This window comes from Salvelinus namaycush, chromosome 33, assembly GCF_016432855.1.
Source record: "Salvelinus namaycush isolate Seneca chromosome 33, SaNama_1.0, whole genome shotgun sequence".
NCBI classification, from domain to species: Eukaryota; Metazoa; Chordata; class Actinopteri; order Salmoniformes; family Salmonidae; genus Salvelinus; species Salvelinus namaycush.
Genome location: NC_052339.1, coordinates 26614363 through 26633585, shown reverse-complemented (window position 1 = coordinate 26633585; position 19223 = coordinate 26614363). Strand labels below are relative to the sequence as shown.

At 43.6% G+C, this 19223-nt stretch overlaps 1 protein-coding gene across 3 annotated transcripts in view; it reads left to right on the top strand.

Moving 5' to 3' along the window:
* The window catches only part of LOC120028099 (receptor-type tyrosine-protein phosphatase mu-like), a 305294-nt gene that overhangs the window by 47889 nt on the left and 238182 nt on the right, over positions 1-19223 (top strand). For all 3 annotated transcript variants that reach the window (XM_038973267.1, XM_038973266.1, XM_038973265.1), the window contains exon 2: positions 17395-17517. In XM_038973267.1, the coding sequence (XP_038829195.1) occupies positions 17395-17517 (123 nt within the window). The remainder of the gene's footprint in view (positions 1-17394; positions 17518-19223) is intronic.

The window sequence follows — 19223 nt, the reverse complement described above, 5'->3', positions numbered from 1 at the left end:
GGACAAAAGGCAAGGCGACTCCTTGACTGATTCATCCATGGAAGTATCCTCTGCTTCTTAGTAGCAGCTGCATCCAATCACTAGCCAATATGTATCCAATTCAAAACTCTACTCTGACAGTTTCACATAAGTGGGTTTAGTTTGAATGAATTTTTGTAGCCTGAATATGCGCTCTGTTGAATTGACCTCTTGTAATGTCAATTATTCAAGGTCTTTTATTGAAAAATACAGTTTTTATTTGAAGGGTTATGGAAAGGCCAGAATGAAACGGTATCTTAAGTGTTCTTTAAAAGAAAAATTACTTCAAAGCTTTAAATAAATTGAGTTTCCAAACCGCTACAGTAACACAGTAAACCCCCCAGAGTTTTTCATGTAACAGTACTACTACTGGAGAGAAGTGGCGCAAACATTCAAACCCACGGAAAACAAGAGGAATACCGCACACTAGATCAATGCATAATTAGAAAACATGTTCGGGCCCAAATGGAGACGGTGGCATTCATACGTGCATCTCATTTCCTCTTTGGAATGATCAAATCCTCTTCTTGAAAATATGAATCTGAGTGTTTTTAAATGATTCCTCTGTAAACCGCATCTGTCAGGAATGCGTAAATGGAGTTTGCTGTGCATTCCTCCTGTTACAACTGAGTAAAGCGATCCATGTGGGAGTTGCCCTCCCCTTCCACTCAGTACAAATAGTGAGGGATCAGCAAGTAGGGAACTCAAGTTCAGCACAGCACACTTTTACACTGAGGAATCTGTCCATTTAAAGAGGTCATTGAACTGGCACCAAGTGCGTTGGTTTGGCAGAATGTGTGCGTGGGGGTGGGGGGGGTAAGAGGAAAAGAGCGAGGGAACTGAGCAAGAGAAAGTCCCCTCAGTCTTTTATCTCCAGGCTCTGCTTACAGATGAAGTCCGGGATGAATGAGCCGTGGCTAGGGACGGGATGTATTGTTCTTTTCGTTAATTAGGCTCCTTGTCCATGGGAGTCACAGACCAAACCCCCATTCAAGAAATACTTACACGTCACACATCTGCGAGTTTGATGGAATTGATTCTTTCGTCATGTCTCCTACTCTCTCTTTGTCTCTTCGTGTGGGAGTAACGGAGCATCAAAGCAGCTCTATGGAGCCTGCCCCTCTGTTGAATATCTCTGTCTGCAGCGCTTCACAGGGTCTCAGCAAGATGCACCAAGTAAGGCGTGTGTGAGCCCTATCTAACTAGGCTGCATCCAAGTGGTCCATGTCGGACCTACGAGCCGCTATGGGAGACCAAGCACACCATTTCTCCAATATAGCTAGCAGCGGTTGGACCTCCCCGAAGTACAGGTTGTGGAGGTTTTGTGTTATACTGGGACTTTGAGAAGTATGATTTTTTTCTGCACCCTACTCTGCTCATCCTTCAGATGTTTATCACCTACACAGCCAAACTCATTGTCAAAATACTTACATTGATCACTCCCGCACTTATTTACCCAATCTCTGTCTCACACAGAGCACAGAAGATCACATTTGGCTCCTGGCATGGCTGTTATGGCTCAAACAGCAATTTAAGGTTTTCATTCACTCTCTGAAGTTCTACAGGCCAGGCTGTAAATGTAGGCAAGTAGCCACCCTCCCTACTCTACTTTACAATCACACTCAGGGGCTGCTAGTAAACTCACATGCCACATTTAAACCCGAGGCTCTAATTACCCACAATGTAAGGGGAAGCGACTGATTGGCATCCCTTTGTTTTTGTCAGGTCACATACTTTTGGTCATGTAGTGTATGTGGACACCTGCTCATCGAACATCTCATTCCAAAATCAGTTGGTCCCCCCCTTTGCTGCTGTAACAGCCTCCACTCTTCTGGGAAGGCTTTCCACTAGATGTAGGAACATTGCTGTGGGGACTTGTTTTCATTAACTTCTACTCCGGATCCGGGAGCACCCCCATCAGTAAAAAAGCTGACTAGCATAGCCTAGCATAGCGTCACAAGTAAATATTAGCATCTAAATATCATTAAATCACAAGTCCAAGACACCAGATGAAAGATACACATCTTGTGAATTCAGCCATCATTTCTGATTTTTAAAATGTTTTACAGGGAAGACACAATATGTATTTCTATTAGCTAACCACGATAGCAAAAGACAACTTTTTTTTCCCACCATTTTTTTCCTGCATAGGTAGCTATCACAATTTCGACCAAATAAAGATATAAATAGTCACTAACCAAGAAACAACTTCATCAGATGACAGTCTGATAACATATTTATTGTATAGCATATGTTTTGTTAGAAACATGTGCATATTTCAGGTATAAATCATAGTTTTACATTGCAGCCACCATCACAACTCTCACCAAAGCAACTAGAATAACTACAGAGACCAACGTGAATTACCTAAATACTCATCATAAAACATTTATGAAAAATACACAGCGTACAGCAAATGAAAGACAAAGATCTTGTGAATCCAGCCAATATTTCAGATTTTTTAAGTGTTTTACAGCGAAAACACAATATAGCATTATATTAGCTTACTACAATAGCCAACCACACAACAGCATTGATTCAAGCCAACAATAGCGATAACGAATAAACCAGCAAAAGATATTACTTTTTTCACTAACCTTCTCAAACTTCTTCAGATGACAGTCCTATAACATCATATTACACAATACATATAGAGTTTGTTCGAAAATGTGCATATTTAGCGGCACAAATCGTGGTTATACAATGAGAATAGTAGCCAAGCTGCCAACAATATGTCGGGAGAAATCTTGGGAGAGGCACCTAATCTAATCAGAAACGAATCATAAACTTGACTAAAAAATACAGGTTGGACAGCAAATGAAAGATAAATTAGTTCTTAAACCTGTTATGGCTGCAAGGGAAAGTATTGAGTAGCCAGATAAAACATGCCCATTTCAAACGGCCTCGTACTCAATTCTTGCTCGTACAATATGCATATTATTATTACTATTGGATAGAAAACACTCTCTAGTTTCTAAAACCGTTTGAATTATTTCTCTGAGTGAAACAGAACTCGTTCTGCAGCACATTTCCTGACCAGGAAGTGGAATGTCTGAAATCGTCGCTCTGTTCAACTTCCTGCCTATACATGGGCATGGCACGTAAGAGTCTACGTACACTTCATAGGCCTTCCTCTGGATGTCAAGAGGCTGAGAGAGAAGAAATGTTGTGTTTATCTTCATCTGAATTGGAATACAAGGTCTTTGTATGACGTGTCCCTCATTTCCGGTACTCTGAAGCGCGCGACTTGGACAGTGGGATTGCCTTCTGTTTTGCTGCCGTTATGGACGACAACTATCTCCGGCTCGGATTTTATTTGATACATGTGACCATATCATCGTAACGTATGTTTTTTCAATATAGTTTAATCAGATTATTGAAATTTTTCCGGGAGTTTTGCCGTGTTCCGTTCTCTGACTTTGTTGACGTTGGAGAGATCTGTGCCACTCGGCTAGTGTGCATGCTAAATGAAGAGGGATATTTGCCGTTCCAGATCAAAACAACGACTGTTCTGGACAAAGGACACCTTGTCCAACATTCTGACGGAAGATCACCAAAAGTAAGAAACATTTTATGATGCTATTTCTAATATCTGTCGTGCATGTGAACTGGTCGTGGGCGCCCAAGTGTTTCTGGCTATTGTGGCTACGCTAATATAACGCTACATTTTGTTTTCGCTGTAAAACATTTAATAAATCGGAAATATTGTCTGGAATCACAAGATGCCTGTCTTTCAATTGCTGTACACTATGTATTTTTCAGAAATGTTTTATGATGAGTAATTAGGTATTTGAAGTTGGTGTCTGTAAATATTATGGCTGCTTTCGGTGCAATTTCTGATTGTAGCTGAAATGTAAACTATGATTTATACCTGAAATATGCAAATTTTTCGAACAAAACATATGCTATACAATAAATATGTTATCAGACTGTCATCTGATGAAGTTGTTTCTTGGTTAGTGGCTATTTATATCTTTATTTGGTCGAATTTGTGATAGCTACTGATGGAGTAAAAACTGATGGAGTAAGAATAGTGGTGTCTTTTGCTAACGTGGTTAGCTAATAGATTTACATATTGTGTCTTCCCTGTAAAACATTTTAAAAATAGGACATGTTGGCTTGATTCACAAGATGTGTACCTTTCATCTGGTGTCTTGGACTTGTTAATGTGTGAAAGTTAAATATTTAAAAAAAATATCTTTTGAATTTCGCGCCCTGCACTTGAGCTGGATGTTGTCATAAGTGTACCGGTGTCGGGCTGCAGCCCAAACAGGTTTAATGCAACCGCTGTGTTAGATTTTTAAAATTAACGTTACTACGACATACAGCGTGCGTTAAAGCGAGACCGCACCGAAATTAATGGCAGAATAGTAGGTCAACATTTTTCAACAGAACAACGAATTAACATCATAAATACTTCTTACTTTTTGATGAGCTCCCATCAGAATCTTGGGCAAGTTGTCCTTTGTCCAGAGGAATCGTTGCTCGGTTGTAGATTGTCGCCTTCAACTTTGGAATTAGCAGTAAACATTAGCCATGTGGCGAAGACGTGTCCAACTCACTATAACGCAGCACTAAGAAATATCCGAAATCGCAATATACTGATATAAACTGATATAACTCGGTTTAAAATAACAACATTATGATGTCTTTAACACCTATATCGAATAAAATCAGAGCCGGATATATCTAAGGCCTATAACGGGAGCTTTCCAGAACGCAATCCTGAGGTCTGTCTTGCGTCATGGCGAATGTTGAAAAGACTGGACCCCACGTTCCCAGACCTTTTATATGGCCTCAGATCTGCCTAGCAACTCCATTCCAATTCTCACTATTTGCTGACATCTAGGGGAAGGCGTATGCAGTGCATCTCGACCAATAGAAGACATGCAAATTAATAAACTGACCCCAGAACAGCCTGCCTGATTTCAGATTTCTCACTTCCTCACAGGAAAATTGCTCCAACTTGAGTTCTGTTTTACTCACAGATATAATTCAAATGGTTTTAGAAACTAGAGAGTGTTTTCTATCCAATAGTAATAATAATATGCATATTGTACGAGCAAGAATTGAGTACGAGGCAGTTTAATTTGGGAACGAAATTTTTACAAAGTGAAAACAGCACCCCCTATTGAGAAAAGGTTTTAAGCCACGAGCATTAGTGAGGTAGGCCTGGCTAGCAGTCGGTATTTCATTTCATCCCAAAGGTTTTCAATAGGGTTGAGGTCAGGGCTCTGTGCAGGCCAGTCAAGTTCTTCCACACAGATCTCGACAAACCATATCTTTATGGCCCTCGCTTTGTGCACAGGGGCATTGTCATGCTGAAACAGGAAAGGACCTTCCCCAAATTGTTGCCACAAAGTTCGAATCAGAGAATTGTCTAGAATGTAATTGTATGCTGTAGCGTTAAGATTTCCCTACACTGGAACTAAGGGGCTTTGGCCGAATCAACAGCCCCAGACCATTATTCCTCCTCCACCAAACTTTACAGTTGGCACTATGCATTGGTGCAGGTAGTGTTCTCCTGGCATCCGCCAAACCTAGATTAGTCCGTCGGACTGCCAGGTGGTGAAGCGTGATTTATCACTCCAGAGAACGCGTTTCCTCTGATCCAGAGTCCTATGGCGGCGAGCTTTACACCACTCCAGTCGATGCTTGGCATTGTGCATGGTGATATTAGGCTCGTGTGCGGCTGCTCGACCATGGAAACCCATTTCATGAAGCTCCCGATGAACTGTGCTGAAGTGGCTTCAAGAGGCAGAACTCGGTAGTGAGTGTTGCAACTGAGGACAGACAATTTTTATGCGGTCCTGTTCTGTGAGCTTGTGGCTTTGTGGCTGAGCCATTGTTGCTCTTAGATGTTTCCACTTCACAATAACAGCACTTCCAGTTGACTGGTGCAGCTCTAGCATGGGCAGAAATGTGATGAATTGACTGTTTGAACTGAGTGTCATAGGACGGTGCCACATTGAAAGTCACTGAGTTCTTCAGTACGGGCCGTTCTACTGCCAATGTTTGTTTATGGAGATTGCATGGCTGTGTGCTCAGTTTTATACAGTTTTTGGAACTAGCCAAATAACCGAATCCACTAATTTAAAGGGGTGTCCATATACTTTTGTGTGCGTATAGTGTATCAGTTACTGGATGTTTCCCGTTATGGTGATTCTAAAAACAAATTAATGGTTTGCAGCAAAATGTAAAAGTAGGATCATGCTCATTGTCTACTAGCATGCAGTAACGTTTAGTGCAACGGGACCTTTGATGTATTGTTTCTTGTCCATGCAAAGCCTGAGCACAGCCGTTCGCCTTCACATGATGTTCTGCAGCTCCACGCTTCCCCAATTTACAATATGCTTAGAATATGTTTCACTGCATAGCACAATCACTCACTGTCCCTACTCTTGGCCAGCAGCACACAGCTGTGTCACTTTGCATTCATGAACTAACATGTGACAATGTTTGCTACTCTGTCAGTGTCTACATGCACGTGCTTGCAACATCACCTCCCTCGTCTCACTGTCCGCAATCATCATCGTTGTCAGTTAGTCTTCATGTTGAGACTCGTCCTAATTGAGCGACGTCGTGGCCGCAAAGACAGACGGATCTGGTATAATAATGGAGTGGGAGTGACAGAGCCCGGAAGACTGAGACGGTGAAGGAGGGAGACGAATGTCACCGTCGCCCGGGCATCTCATCCATCATTTGGCGGTTGGGAGAGGAGGAAGACTACCTGCCATTCCTCATGTCTCCTTAACGTTCCCCCTTACCTGTCGCTCCGCTATTCACGTGTCCCTTCTGCTATCTCAAAGACACGGCCCGGCCCCTGTGTTTAACAGTCTCACTGAGGCGCAGAGGAAGTTTGCTTGTGTTGCTCTGTAAAAACATGGATGCTGTGTTTTGCTCTTTAATCTGTTTAACAGCTTCTATATTTGAAGCCAATGGTCCAGTCCAGAAGTTAAACACTTAGTCTCTTCTATTATTATGTTTGTTCATGATATTTCAGACCAAGGCCTGACGGTGCTGTTTTGGTCCTCCTTGGGTGGTCCTTCTAGGTTCCCACGTTTTTAGTTTTTTGCCCTGGTGCCTCATTCCCATACAGCTCGCTTTTGACGGCCACTTTGATCCGCGGGCACCCAAGTCGTGGCAGGAGACTGCTGAAACAAGAAGTGGGTGGGTGGATGATGAGTGGATGGATGGGTGGATGATGAGTGGATGGATGGGTGGATGAAGTGGATGGACGGACGGACGGACAGTGACTGGAGATGGCCAAAAAGGGCATTGGAAGAGGGTAAAGCCGTTGACGGCGTGCTGCTAGAACTCATCTACCTGTGTGGAAACCGGATTCTTCTCCCCTCTGACTCTGTCCCATCTCCTGGATTGTGTACGCCACTGGTATGTTTCCATTAGTAGGATGTCCACTCGGCTGATCAAGTGCATCTCCCAGCTGGGAAGTAGAAGGAGTGGGTGAGAGGAGGAGGAGGAGGAGGAGGAGGAGGGGGGGGAGACGTATCGAGCAAGTGGCTTCCCTGGTGCATAAAGTGAATGGTTGGCCGAGGTTTGCCAGAGTCTGTGAGAAGCTCGATATGAGCATAATATGATTAATTACTTCTGTTGTTCGGGTCAATGAGCCTGTGTTTAAACAGCAGATCACCTCTCAGCCTAATGCGTTTTAGATTCTCACCCTTATTGATAGAGAAATAATGAAGTTGTTATTAGCCGCACACTCCCGTCAATGTTTCAGCGATATATATGGTCAGAGTCTCCCGGGGCTTACAGAAAACATCTGGCAGATGATGCAGAGAATTTGTTGGAATAGATTTAGAGGTTTCACACCTGCAGGGAAGTGGAACAGCAATGGTTCACAGTATTCACATTTCAAGAGTGAACACAATAAATGTTGGAGGAAAAACAGCTTTGTTTCAAAGTCCAGTGAAACGGATTCCATATGCAAAAGCTGTCAGCTGTCATTACTTTAGCGCAGCCGCAGACTGAACCATGTCAGATGTGTCATGTTAAAGTTAATAACACCCTTTCAAAATAGCCAGTCAGTTGATGTCATTGAAAGTGACTGTAGAGTGCCATAACGTCATCAATTCACAACCATTACAATGAACTCTAATGAACACACATTTCAAAGTGGCTGATGCAACCGACAGAAATGTTCTCCCTCAAACTGTAATGAAGAGAATGGTCTTCTCATCTAATGTATTAAAGAGTAATTTAGGCTGAGAAAGAAAATGGTACGGTCCTGTGTGGCATGTGTAACTGTATGGCTGGTGGAATGACGTTGACTCGGAGCCTGGCAATTCCTTTATCCCCCTGGGATCCCGCTCCTTTGTTGTTCTCCCAAATTATTTTGGGATTATCCTAATCTTCCAGACCTGGAGGCTGTCTGTTTTACTTGAGTTGAAGCCCAACACTGTGAGGGCCTATCGGTCTGGCTGTTCCCAGCTCTCTGCTGATGTAGGTAATATAGATGGCAGCAAGTGACTTGCCTCCTTGATCGCCCGCCCTCCTTTCCTTCCCCTCCCTCGCCCTCCTTTCCTTACCCTCAATCGCCTTCCATTCCTTAACTTTCCACCTTTCCTTCACTTCCACTCCCTCCCTCGCCTCCCTTAGCCTCCCACGCTCTGCTTTTCCTTCCCTCACTCTAGTCCCCCTCCCTTGCTTTTTTTCCCCTGCCTTGCCCTCCTTCCCCTCGCCCTCCTTCTCTTCCCCTCGCCCCCTTTCCTTCCCCCCTCGCCCCCTTTCCTTTCCTTCCCCTCCCTCCTTCCCTCGCCCTCCTTTCCTTTCTTTCCTCTCCCTTCTTTCCTCTCCTCTCCCTCACCCTCCTTTTCTTTCCTTCCTCACCCTCCTTCCCCTCCCTCATCGCCGTTCCTTTCCCTCCCTCGCCACCCTTTTCTTTCCCTCCCTCGCTCTCCTTGTCTTTCCCTCCCTCGCCCTCCTTGTCTTTCCTTCCCCTCCTTTCCTCTCCCTCGCCCTTTCCCTCCCTCGCCCCCCTTTCCTTTCTCTTCCTCGCACTCCTTTTTCCTTCCTTCCTTTTCCCTCCCTCCCTTGCCCTCCTCTTTCCTTCCCTCGCCCTTTACCTTGTCCTCCTTTTCTTCCCTCACCCTCCTTCCCTTCCCTCCCTTCCCTCCAAAGACCTGTTGTTGATCTGTGATTTCCTCTCTTTCAACAGAGCCTCTGCAATACATTGGGACCTTGGCTCACAGCCTGGCTGTACCGCAGGGCCCAGTGCAGTTCAGTGCCTCGGGCCCGTATACCATTTGTAACGCTCTGATTCCACGCCAGAGCACATAATTGCAAGGTGTTAAGGGAAAACGTGTGGTGCAAAGGCTGCTATCTGGAGCCGGAGCAAGCTGGGGCAATACACGGCCTGATAAGCATCTCCCCAATGGAGGCCATTAACCAGGGAAATCTCCCTGCCTCCTACTTTTTAGTTTTTCCTCTAGAATGAGAGCACGAGGGAGAAAGCAAGAGAATAGCTTTCTGCCACTGATGATGACATGAAGATTGACAGTCTTTTAAAAGCCTTTCTAAAGGCCTCCCAAACTAAACAGGCATTCTCCTCAGACAGCCTATTCTGACAGCTAAGAAGGCTCCTCGACACCTGGCTGGGTCCCTCCTGATAAACAAAAAGGAAAATGAGGCCTGGGCTGGTATGGGCCCATCCATCCCAAACGGGCTTAGTAGCAGGGTTCTCAATGCCCAGGCTCACATCGGTGGTGCAGCCGGGGAGAGGGAGATAGCAGGCATCAGGTTTTAAATTGCCTGAGATTGCTTTTGTGCCTGGTGTTCTCTTGGGGCTGAGGGGTAGACAAGACGCTCATAAAGACAGGAACAGGCCACTAGGGCCCACCAAGCCCAAATGCACACTCTGGGGTTTCCCTAACCAGAGAGGACTTTGATGTTAGAGGCCATGTAATTGCCCAGCTGGGATTGGGAGGTGGTATTATTTCTATAATTTTATGTCAAATGACCTGTTATATATGAACCTGTTAGGGGTAGAACAGGAGCTGCTGTTTGCTTCTGCATTGCTTGCTTTTGGGGGGTTTAGGCTGGGTTTCTGTATAGCACTTTGTGACATTTGCTGATGTAAAAAGGGCTTTATAAATACATTTGATTTTCTAGGATAGGGGATGGTTGCAAACCACATCTGCTCAGGTCTTGCACTGTTGAATTGAACAGATGGGCTTTCAGTTTATGCGTATAACTCCTCATCAAGGACGGCCATTTTGTTGTTTTTCTGTGTGATGGACATCACAATTTGAGTTTGCTTTAGCTTGTTTAGGCAGCTTTTCTATTTTTTTATATGGAACTACTTTGAAATGCAGGATCAGCAACAAAAGTTGCAGTTTTAGTCAGACACAAATGCACGTCAAATTTCCAGAAGTATGAAAAAGAGCAAAGTGCAGCACATATCCCATGTTCAAGAATAACTACGGGAGTGGTACCCGGTCCAAATATATAAAAGCGCTTTCAAGCCAAAGCTTTAATGTGTTACGGAGGAATGGGTACCATCGTGAGGAGGATTATTGATTGTGGCCGGTAGCTCATTGCCGTGAAAAGACGGATGGAGTTTTCAAAATGCACGTCTGACTATAAAGACCAATGGAGCCCCTCACACAGGAATCATCTGAAATATTTACCACATGAATCTGGTAGCAGCTTTAATGTAGCTTTAGTCTTAGCTTTAGTCTGTTTGCTTGTTTTATTTTTTCTTGAAAGGCCGAAAAGATGACAGGGAAGAAGCGTTATCGATCAAGGAGGATGGCAGAATGAGGGAAACAGTTGTCCTCCGAGGGCTGTCAGACTCTTTCATGTACACCCCAACGTCTCACTAAAGCATTGCTCGCTCCTTTACCCAGGCATCATTTAAACTGGCTGTCTACATAGTTTAGATTTATGGCTCTGGAGAGTCACTGAAGGGGAGAGCAGAGGGGATGTGTGTGTGTTTTTGCGTGTGAGTGTATGTTGGTCTGTGCATTCCTCTGCCTTCTGTTTTGGTTGTGTGTGTGTGCTTAATTGCATGGAATGCAATCTGGGGATGGCTACACTAAACAAAGTAGGAGGTGATTGGGCTAATTTGAGTTAAGTTGTGTAGGAGATCCACCATGTTCATTGAAGTCAGCAGTGCCTCAGTAGTGCTGCTATTGGCAATACAATGCCAAGACCTACAGTCTGAGACCAATGAATGTATGCCCCAAGACCTCATGGCGATGTCAAAGCAAATAGCAGGGACCCAAGAACAATCCGCCCGGGAGGTCTGTTCTTTGTCAAGCCCAGTCAAAGCAGGGTCTTGGACACATACTGTATTATAGGATCCCTCGTACAGTTGAAGTCGGGAAGTTTACATACACTCAGGTTGGAGACATTAAAACTAGTTTTTCAACCACTCCACAGATTTCTTGTTAACAAACTATAGTTTTAGCAAGTTGGCTAGGACTTCTACTTTGTGCATGACACAAGTAATTTTTCTAACAATTGTTTACAGGCAGATTACTTCACTTATAATTCACTGTATCACAATTCCAGTAGGTCAGAAGTTTACGTACACTAAGTTGACTGTGCCTTTAACCAGCTTGGAAAATTCCAGAAAATTATGTCATGGCTTTAGAAGCTTGTGATAGGCTAATTGACATCATTTGAGTCAATTGGAGGTGTACCTGTGGATATATTTCAAACTCAGTGCCTCTTTGCTTGACATCATGGGAAAATCGAAAGAAAACAGCCAAGACCTCAGAAAAAAAATTGTAGACCTCCACAAGTCTGGTTCATCCTTGGGAGCAATTTCCAAATGCCTGAAGGTACCATGTTCATCTGTACAAACAATAGTACGCAAGTATAAACACCACTGGAACACGCAGCCGTCATACCGCTCAGGAAGGAGACGCGTTCTGTCTTGTGGAGATGAACGTACTTTGGTGCCAAAAGTGCAAATCAATCCCAGAACAACAGCAAAGGAACTTGTGAAGATGCTGGAGGAAACGGGTACAAAAGTATCTATATCCACTGTAAAACGAGTCCTATATCGACATAACCTGAAAGGCCGCTCAGCAAGGAAGAAGCCACTGCTCCAAAACTGCCATAAAAAAGCCAGACTACGGTTTGCAACTGCACACGGGGACAAAGATCGTGCTTTTTGGAGAAATGTCCTCTGGTCTGAATAAACTAAAATAGAACTGTTTGACCATAATGACCATCGTTATGTTTGGAGGAAAAAGGGGGATACTTTTAAGCCGAAGAACACCATCCCAACCGTGAAGCACGAGGGTGGCAGCATCATGTTGTGGGGGTGCTTTGCTGCAGGAGGGACTGTTGCTCTTCACAAAATAAATGGATTTTGGATTTTTACCCAACTTATTGTGGGAAGCTTGTGGAAGGCTACCTAAAACATTTGATCCAAGTTGAACAATTTAAAGGCAATGCTACCAAATACTAATTGAGTGTATGTAAACTTCTGACCCACTGGGAATGTGATGAAAGAAATAAAAGCTGAAATAAATCACTCTACTATTATTCTGACATTTCACATTCTTAAAATAAACTGGTGATCCTAACTGACCTAAGACAGTATTTTTTTAACTAGGATTAAATGTCAGGAATTGTGTATTTGGCTAAGGTGTATGGAAACTTCCGACTTCAACTGTATCTGAGAGCAGGCTTTAGTTGCTGTCGGAAGAGAGACCAGAGATCTTGGCTCTTTTGAAATGCATTACAGGGCCAGTATGAGAAGCAGACAGTGTTGAAGAGAAAAGGTTTAAAAAACACAATAGTGCAAAATGACCCTTCGAAAGGTCTATTAGGAAGGAGAATAAAGGAATCTGTGATCAATCAGAGGACTTTTCTGCCACAGGCTATCAAACCAAAGTATCAGGATAGATAATCCTCTATCAAACCAAAGTAGTGGTGAGAACGTTGCCTTTCGGTTTGTGTACTCTGTCCGCCTCATATCAGTGGATCCGTATTAAACCGGTGAACCGCCCAGCTGAACCGCCCGGCCGCCAAAGAAAGAGTTGTGTGTTTACTCTCTCCTTGTAATCACGGCGCCGTAATCTTAACCCTCGAAACGGCGTGATCTGGGGAAAAGGCCCACTGGGGAACTCTGTCTGCGTCTGCTGTTTGCTGTTTCCACCTCTCTCGCTGCTTTCTGTGTGTGTGGATCAAACCTGGGTTCAAATACTATTTCAAATCTCAATTACACGTTTAGAAGGAAGACTTCAGTTATTTTTTTTACAAGACAAGTAGCGGAATATTGGAATGTATTTGGAAATACCCTTGGAAAGTATTGGCATGTATTTCAAAATACTCATTCTAGGGCTGGGATCATAACAGTATCGCAATACTTGTTAGTTTCGTGGCAAGGAAACAAAAAACAAAGCGGATTTAACTTATTTGGGAAAACAGCCCTAATGCTGGAAACAAAAATTATGTTGTCATCCAGCCACATATACACGTAACAATTAATATAAACGCAACATGTAAAGTGTCACCTCCGGTCTGAATTTATTTTTTAAATCCCAATTCCCCAGGGCAGTAATTGGGGACCATGCCCTGTGTAAGGTGCTGTCTTTCGGGTGGGACATTAAATGGGTGTCCTGACTCTCTGTTGTCAGTGAAGATCCCATGGCACTTATCGTAAGAGTAGGGGTGTTAACCCCGGTATACTGACTAAATTCCTAATCTGTCCCTCATCCCCAGCTTCCAATTGGCTCATTCATCCCCTGTAACTATTCCTCAGGTCATTGCTGTAAATGAGAATGTGTAAAAGATCCCAGAAATTTTTCGTATGCACAAAAAGCTTATTTCTCACAAATGTTGAGCATACATTTTTTTTTTTACATCCCTGTTAGTGAGCATTTCTCCTTTGCCAAGATAATCCATCCACCTGATAGGTGTGGCATATCAAGAAGCTGATTAAACCACATGATCATTACCCAGGTGTACATTGTGCTGGGGACAATAAAAGACCACTCTAAAATGTGCAGTGTTGTCACACAACACAATGACACAGATGTCTCAAGTTTTGAGGGAGTTTGCAATTGGCATGCTGAATGCAGGAATGACCAACAGAGCTTTTGGCAGATAAATGAACATTCAATTATCTACCATAAGCCATCTCCAACGTTGTTTTAGAGAATTTGGCATCATTACATTTACATTTTAGTCATTTAGCAGACGCTCTTATCCAGAGCGACTTACAGTAGAGTGCATACATTTTATTACATTTTTTTACATTTCATTACATTTTTACATACTGAGACAAGGATATGCCTACCGGCCAAACCCTCCCTAACCCGGACGACGCTATGCCAATTGTACGTCGCCCCACGGACCTCCCGGTTGCGGCCGGCTGCGACAGAGCCTGGGCGCGAACCCAGCCCAGCCTTGGCGCGAACCCAGAGACTCTGGTGGCCCAGCTAGCGATGCAGTGCCCTAGACCACTGCGCCACCCGGGAGGCTAATCATGTCCAACTGGCCACACAACCACAGACCATGTGTAACCACGCCAGCCCAGGACCTCCACATCAGGCTTCTTCATCTGCGGGATCAGCCTGAGACCAGCCACATGGACAGCTACTGAAACTGTGGGTTTGCGCAACCGAAGAATTTCTGCACAAACTATCAGTAACCGTCTCAAAGAAGCTCTTCTGCGTGTTCGTCGTCCTCACCAAGGTTTTGACCTGACTGCAGTTCTGCATTATAAGCGACTTCAGTGGGCAAATGCTCACCTTTGATGGCCACTGACACGCTGGAGAAGTGTGCTCTTCACGGATGAATCCCAGTTTCAACTGTACCGGGCAGATGGCAGACCACTTCATGTGGGTGAACGGTTTGCTGATGTCAACGTTGTGAGAAGAGTGAACCATGGTGGCGGCGGGGTTATGGTATAGGCAGGCATAAGCTACAGACAACAAACTTGATTGCATTTTAATGATGACAATTTGTTGTGCAATTTCATAAGCCGCCATCACCTCATGTTTTAGCATGGTAATGCACGGCCCCATGTCACAAGGATCCTTTACACAATTCCTGGAAGCTGAAAATGTCACAGTTCTTCCATGGCCTGCATACTCACCAGACATGTCACCATTGAGCACGTTTGGGATGCTCTGGATCGACGTGTACGACAGCGTGTTCCAGTTACCGCTAATGTCCAGTAACTTTTCACAGCCATTGAAGAGGAGTGGGACATCATGCCACAATCAACCGCCTGGTCAACTCTATGCAAAGGAGATGTGTCGCGCTGCACAAGGCAAATGATGGTCACACCAGATACTGACTGGTTTTCTGATCCATGCCTCTACCTTTTTTGTAAGGTATCTGTGCCCATCTGTATGTAAAATCCATATATTAGAGTATTGAGCTGTGCGTGCAAATGTGCCATGTAATGTATCAGTTGAATGTTTTTCAGAGTAACTTCACATGACTTACATGTAGGTATGCCATGGTACTCTAACTCATTCACATGGCTTGGTCTTTGACCTAGTGGTCTGTTTGCAGTGTGCTACATATGTACTTTATTGCCAACTGTGTTGGAATGGAGGCTTGTGATCCTGTTGGAAATCCTCTCTAGTTTCCTCTCTTTGCCAACTCTCTGATAGTCCCTGATATGACCTTTGAACCTCTGCTCAAGGATATGTTGTGTACAGTAGACATGACAATAACCGTCAATACCAAGCAGAAGGAGCTTATTACTTCACACGGTCTCTGAAAGCCTAGTAGATACGAAATGGCATCAGAATAAGGAAATGCTACATGGTTCCGTCAAACTCAGAGCGAAGCAGCTCCAAGAAATATTCTGGCAGTGTTGTTGCTGGCTGGTAGGCCACGACAGTTCTTTCCCATCCGCACAGTATACAACAAGCGCTTATAATGAATCCAAGATGCATGTATTTTATCTTAGCTTTGACATAGTGTCACTAAATATATTCATCCGCCGTCTTTTCAAGGGAAAAAAATCTCACCCGTGCAGCATAAAAAACACAGTTTAAGGATCCGCCCATGTTTTTCAATTTTTGCCTAAAATGACATAACCAAATCTAACTGCCTGTAGCTCAGGCCCTGAAGCAAGGATATGCATATTCTTGGTACCATTTGAAAGGAAACACTTTGAAGTTTGTGTAAATGGGAAAGGAATGTAGGAGAATATAACACAGATGTGGTAAAAGATAATACAAAGAAAAAAACAACCGTTCTTTTGTATTTTTTTTGTACCATCTTTGAAATGCAAGAGAGAGGCCTTAATGTATTATTCCAGCCCAATTGCATTTTAGATTTTGGCCGCTAGATGGCAGGAGTGTATGTGCAAAGTTTTAGACTGATCCAATGAACCATATGCACTTCTGTTCAAAATGTTGTATCAAGACTGCCCAAATGTGCCTAATTTGTTTATTAATAACTTTTCATGTTCAAAATTGAGCACTCAAACAATAGCATGGTTTTCTTTCACTGTAATAGCTACTGTAAATTGGACAGTTAGATTAACAAGAGTTTAAGCTTTCTGCCAAGATCAGATATGTCTATGTCCTGGGAAATGTTTTTGTTACTTACAACCTCATGCTAATCGCATTAGCCTGCGTTAGCTCAACCGTCCTGTGGAAGCGACACCGAAGAAGTTAAGGGTACGTACATGGAAAGGCAGATTTACACAATTCCTATTTTGAATATGTCAATACTGATCTTTTCTTTGTTGATTTATTCACTCTTTCCACAATAGATGGTTGATAAAATCCTCTGCCCAATTCACAGAATGTCACGCCGGGTAATAAACAATATGTGAGCAACGCTCTCAGGCGTAAGGGAAGCTGTTTCTTATTACGGTGGCAGGCAGGCCTTTGTTCAGTCACCTCAGAACTTGCTTAGACTTGAAAATACACTGAGGAAAATGCACATGGCAGCGGATTTATATTCAACCTTTTATATTGATATGAGAGGAAGTTGAATCCAATCAAAAGTCGGCCTCCCTCCCTCACCACTGCCAGGTGTACAGATATCAGTTAGAAGCAGTTGTGAGAGTTGGGGAATCTGTCAGTGCTCTGAGCATTGTAAGAAGGACTATTGTCAAGCTCTGGTAGGAGCTGGCATTCTGTTGTGTTTCACAGTGTCTATGTGGTTGTCCTAATGCCAGGAGTGCCTGTTACCATACGGAGCATGGGGGGGTTGACAAAGCCTCCTAGTGATAGAGTTCAGGTGATCGCCTGGCCTGTAGTGTCTGATGACATTGGACAGCCATATGCTATTGTACTATGTGTTACTGCAAACAAGCTACTTCCTGTATTCTTTTGTCGTCCGTCTCTGTCCGTCTGTCTCTTACTTACGTAGAATGCCTTATTGAATGTGTGGTTGTAAATCCTGTCTTGTTGTGTTCCTCAGGTGACTGTAACTTTGAGAGGCCCTACACGGCATGCGGCTACAGCCAGGGTAAGGATGACCACTTTGATTGGGAGCAGGCCAACACCAAGAAGAGGCCGTTGCCCAACCCCTGGATGCCCACAGGTCAGTCACTCTTCCCCCCCCCCCCCCCCCCCCCCCCACCACCACCAAACAGAAAGCCCCTGAAAAACAGAACACATTCAACCTAATGACACACTCAATAAGCATTTGCTCTTATTGTGTTATCAGGGGAAATTCTCCCAGAGAGAGAAATCCCCCCACTGGGAATGACTGTCTTCTACAGATAAGGTGGTTCCTTTTTTAATGTTTAGTCTCTTAAAGAAAACACAGCAGATTTATGCTCTGCTCAGCATTGGGCTGTTTTCAACGTTATTACTCTCCCTTTGTTAGGCCCCACAACTCATTACCTCCCTCTGATGGGGCGACGATAGTCGCAGCGAAACGTTGAGCCAACGTTGAGAAATGGCTTGGCGATGGCACCTGCTAGGTCCCTTCTAATAGGGTCTACAACTCATTCACTCCTGTGTGAGCAGAGGTTTCTGTGGATCCTGAGCACAGGATTTAACAGTCTGTAGTGTTCTACAGCACAGCCAGTGTGAATTCATCTATGGTATTCATGGAAGAATCATGTTTACCATGCCTCTGTAGGCTGGTTAGTGCTGGTTGTTGAGCAGAACCTAGCCCAACGGTTGGCAGAGGAAGATTCAGCTAGTGATGAATGGGGTGCAGGGTAAAGCTCCCTTTTTTCCTCTGAATTTTCTGAACACAATTTTTGTTGTGCAAGGTAATCTCTTTAAAGATCAAATTCGCATGTTGTCTTTGTTATTGTTTTAAATGTGTTGATGAAAACGGAGGTGAGGAGCATTTGAAAGCGTAAAAAAAAAGTGCGGGGTATATATTCTGCACGTGCGATGTCAGAGGAGGGTTGTGGTGGTTGTTTGCAGTAACTTCTTGTTGTAATATCCCAAACGGACGTGGCAGTTTCACCAATTAAGGATTTCTGCGTTAAATCAGTCTGTTTAGTATGTAGCCATAGCTTGAAACGCCACTAGTGCACCGTTTGATTTGTTAGATAATTGGCTATTATCAGATATTCCATAGATCAAGTATCATTCAAGTACTCCTTCATTTTTTCATGCGTTTTGGGGACAGGTTGGCATGTATTGGGATGACTCATGTCCCGGAGGCAGCTCTGCAGGGTCGTCACTAGCTGCCACAGCCATAAAATTATATTTTAAACCTAACCTTAACTACACTGCTAACCTTATGCCTTAAAGTAAAACTAAAAAGCACATTTTTGTTTTCATGAATTTTGACTATATATAGAGTTGAAGTCAAATGTACATGCACCTTAGTTTATATACACCTTAGCCAAATACATTTAAAGAAAAACAAACAGGTCTGTGAGAGCTGGAATTCTTACTGGTTGGTAGGTGATCAAATACTTATGTCATGCAATAAAATGCAAATTAATTACTTACATCATACAATGTGATTTTCTGGATTTTTGTTATAGATTCCGTCTCTCACAGTTGAAGTGTACCTATGATAAAAATTACAGACCTCTACATGCTTTGTAAGTAGGAAAACCTGCAAAATCAGCAGTGTATCAAATACCTGCTGGCATAGCCAGCCTCCAGATCTCAACCCCATAGAAAATCTTTGGAGGGAGTTGAAAGTCCGTGTTGCCCAGCAACAGCCCCAAAACATCACTGCTCTAGAGGAGATCTGCATGAAGGAATGGGCCAAAATACCAGCAACAGTGTGTGTGAACCTTGTGAAGACTTACAGAAAACGTTTGACCTCTG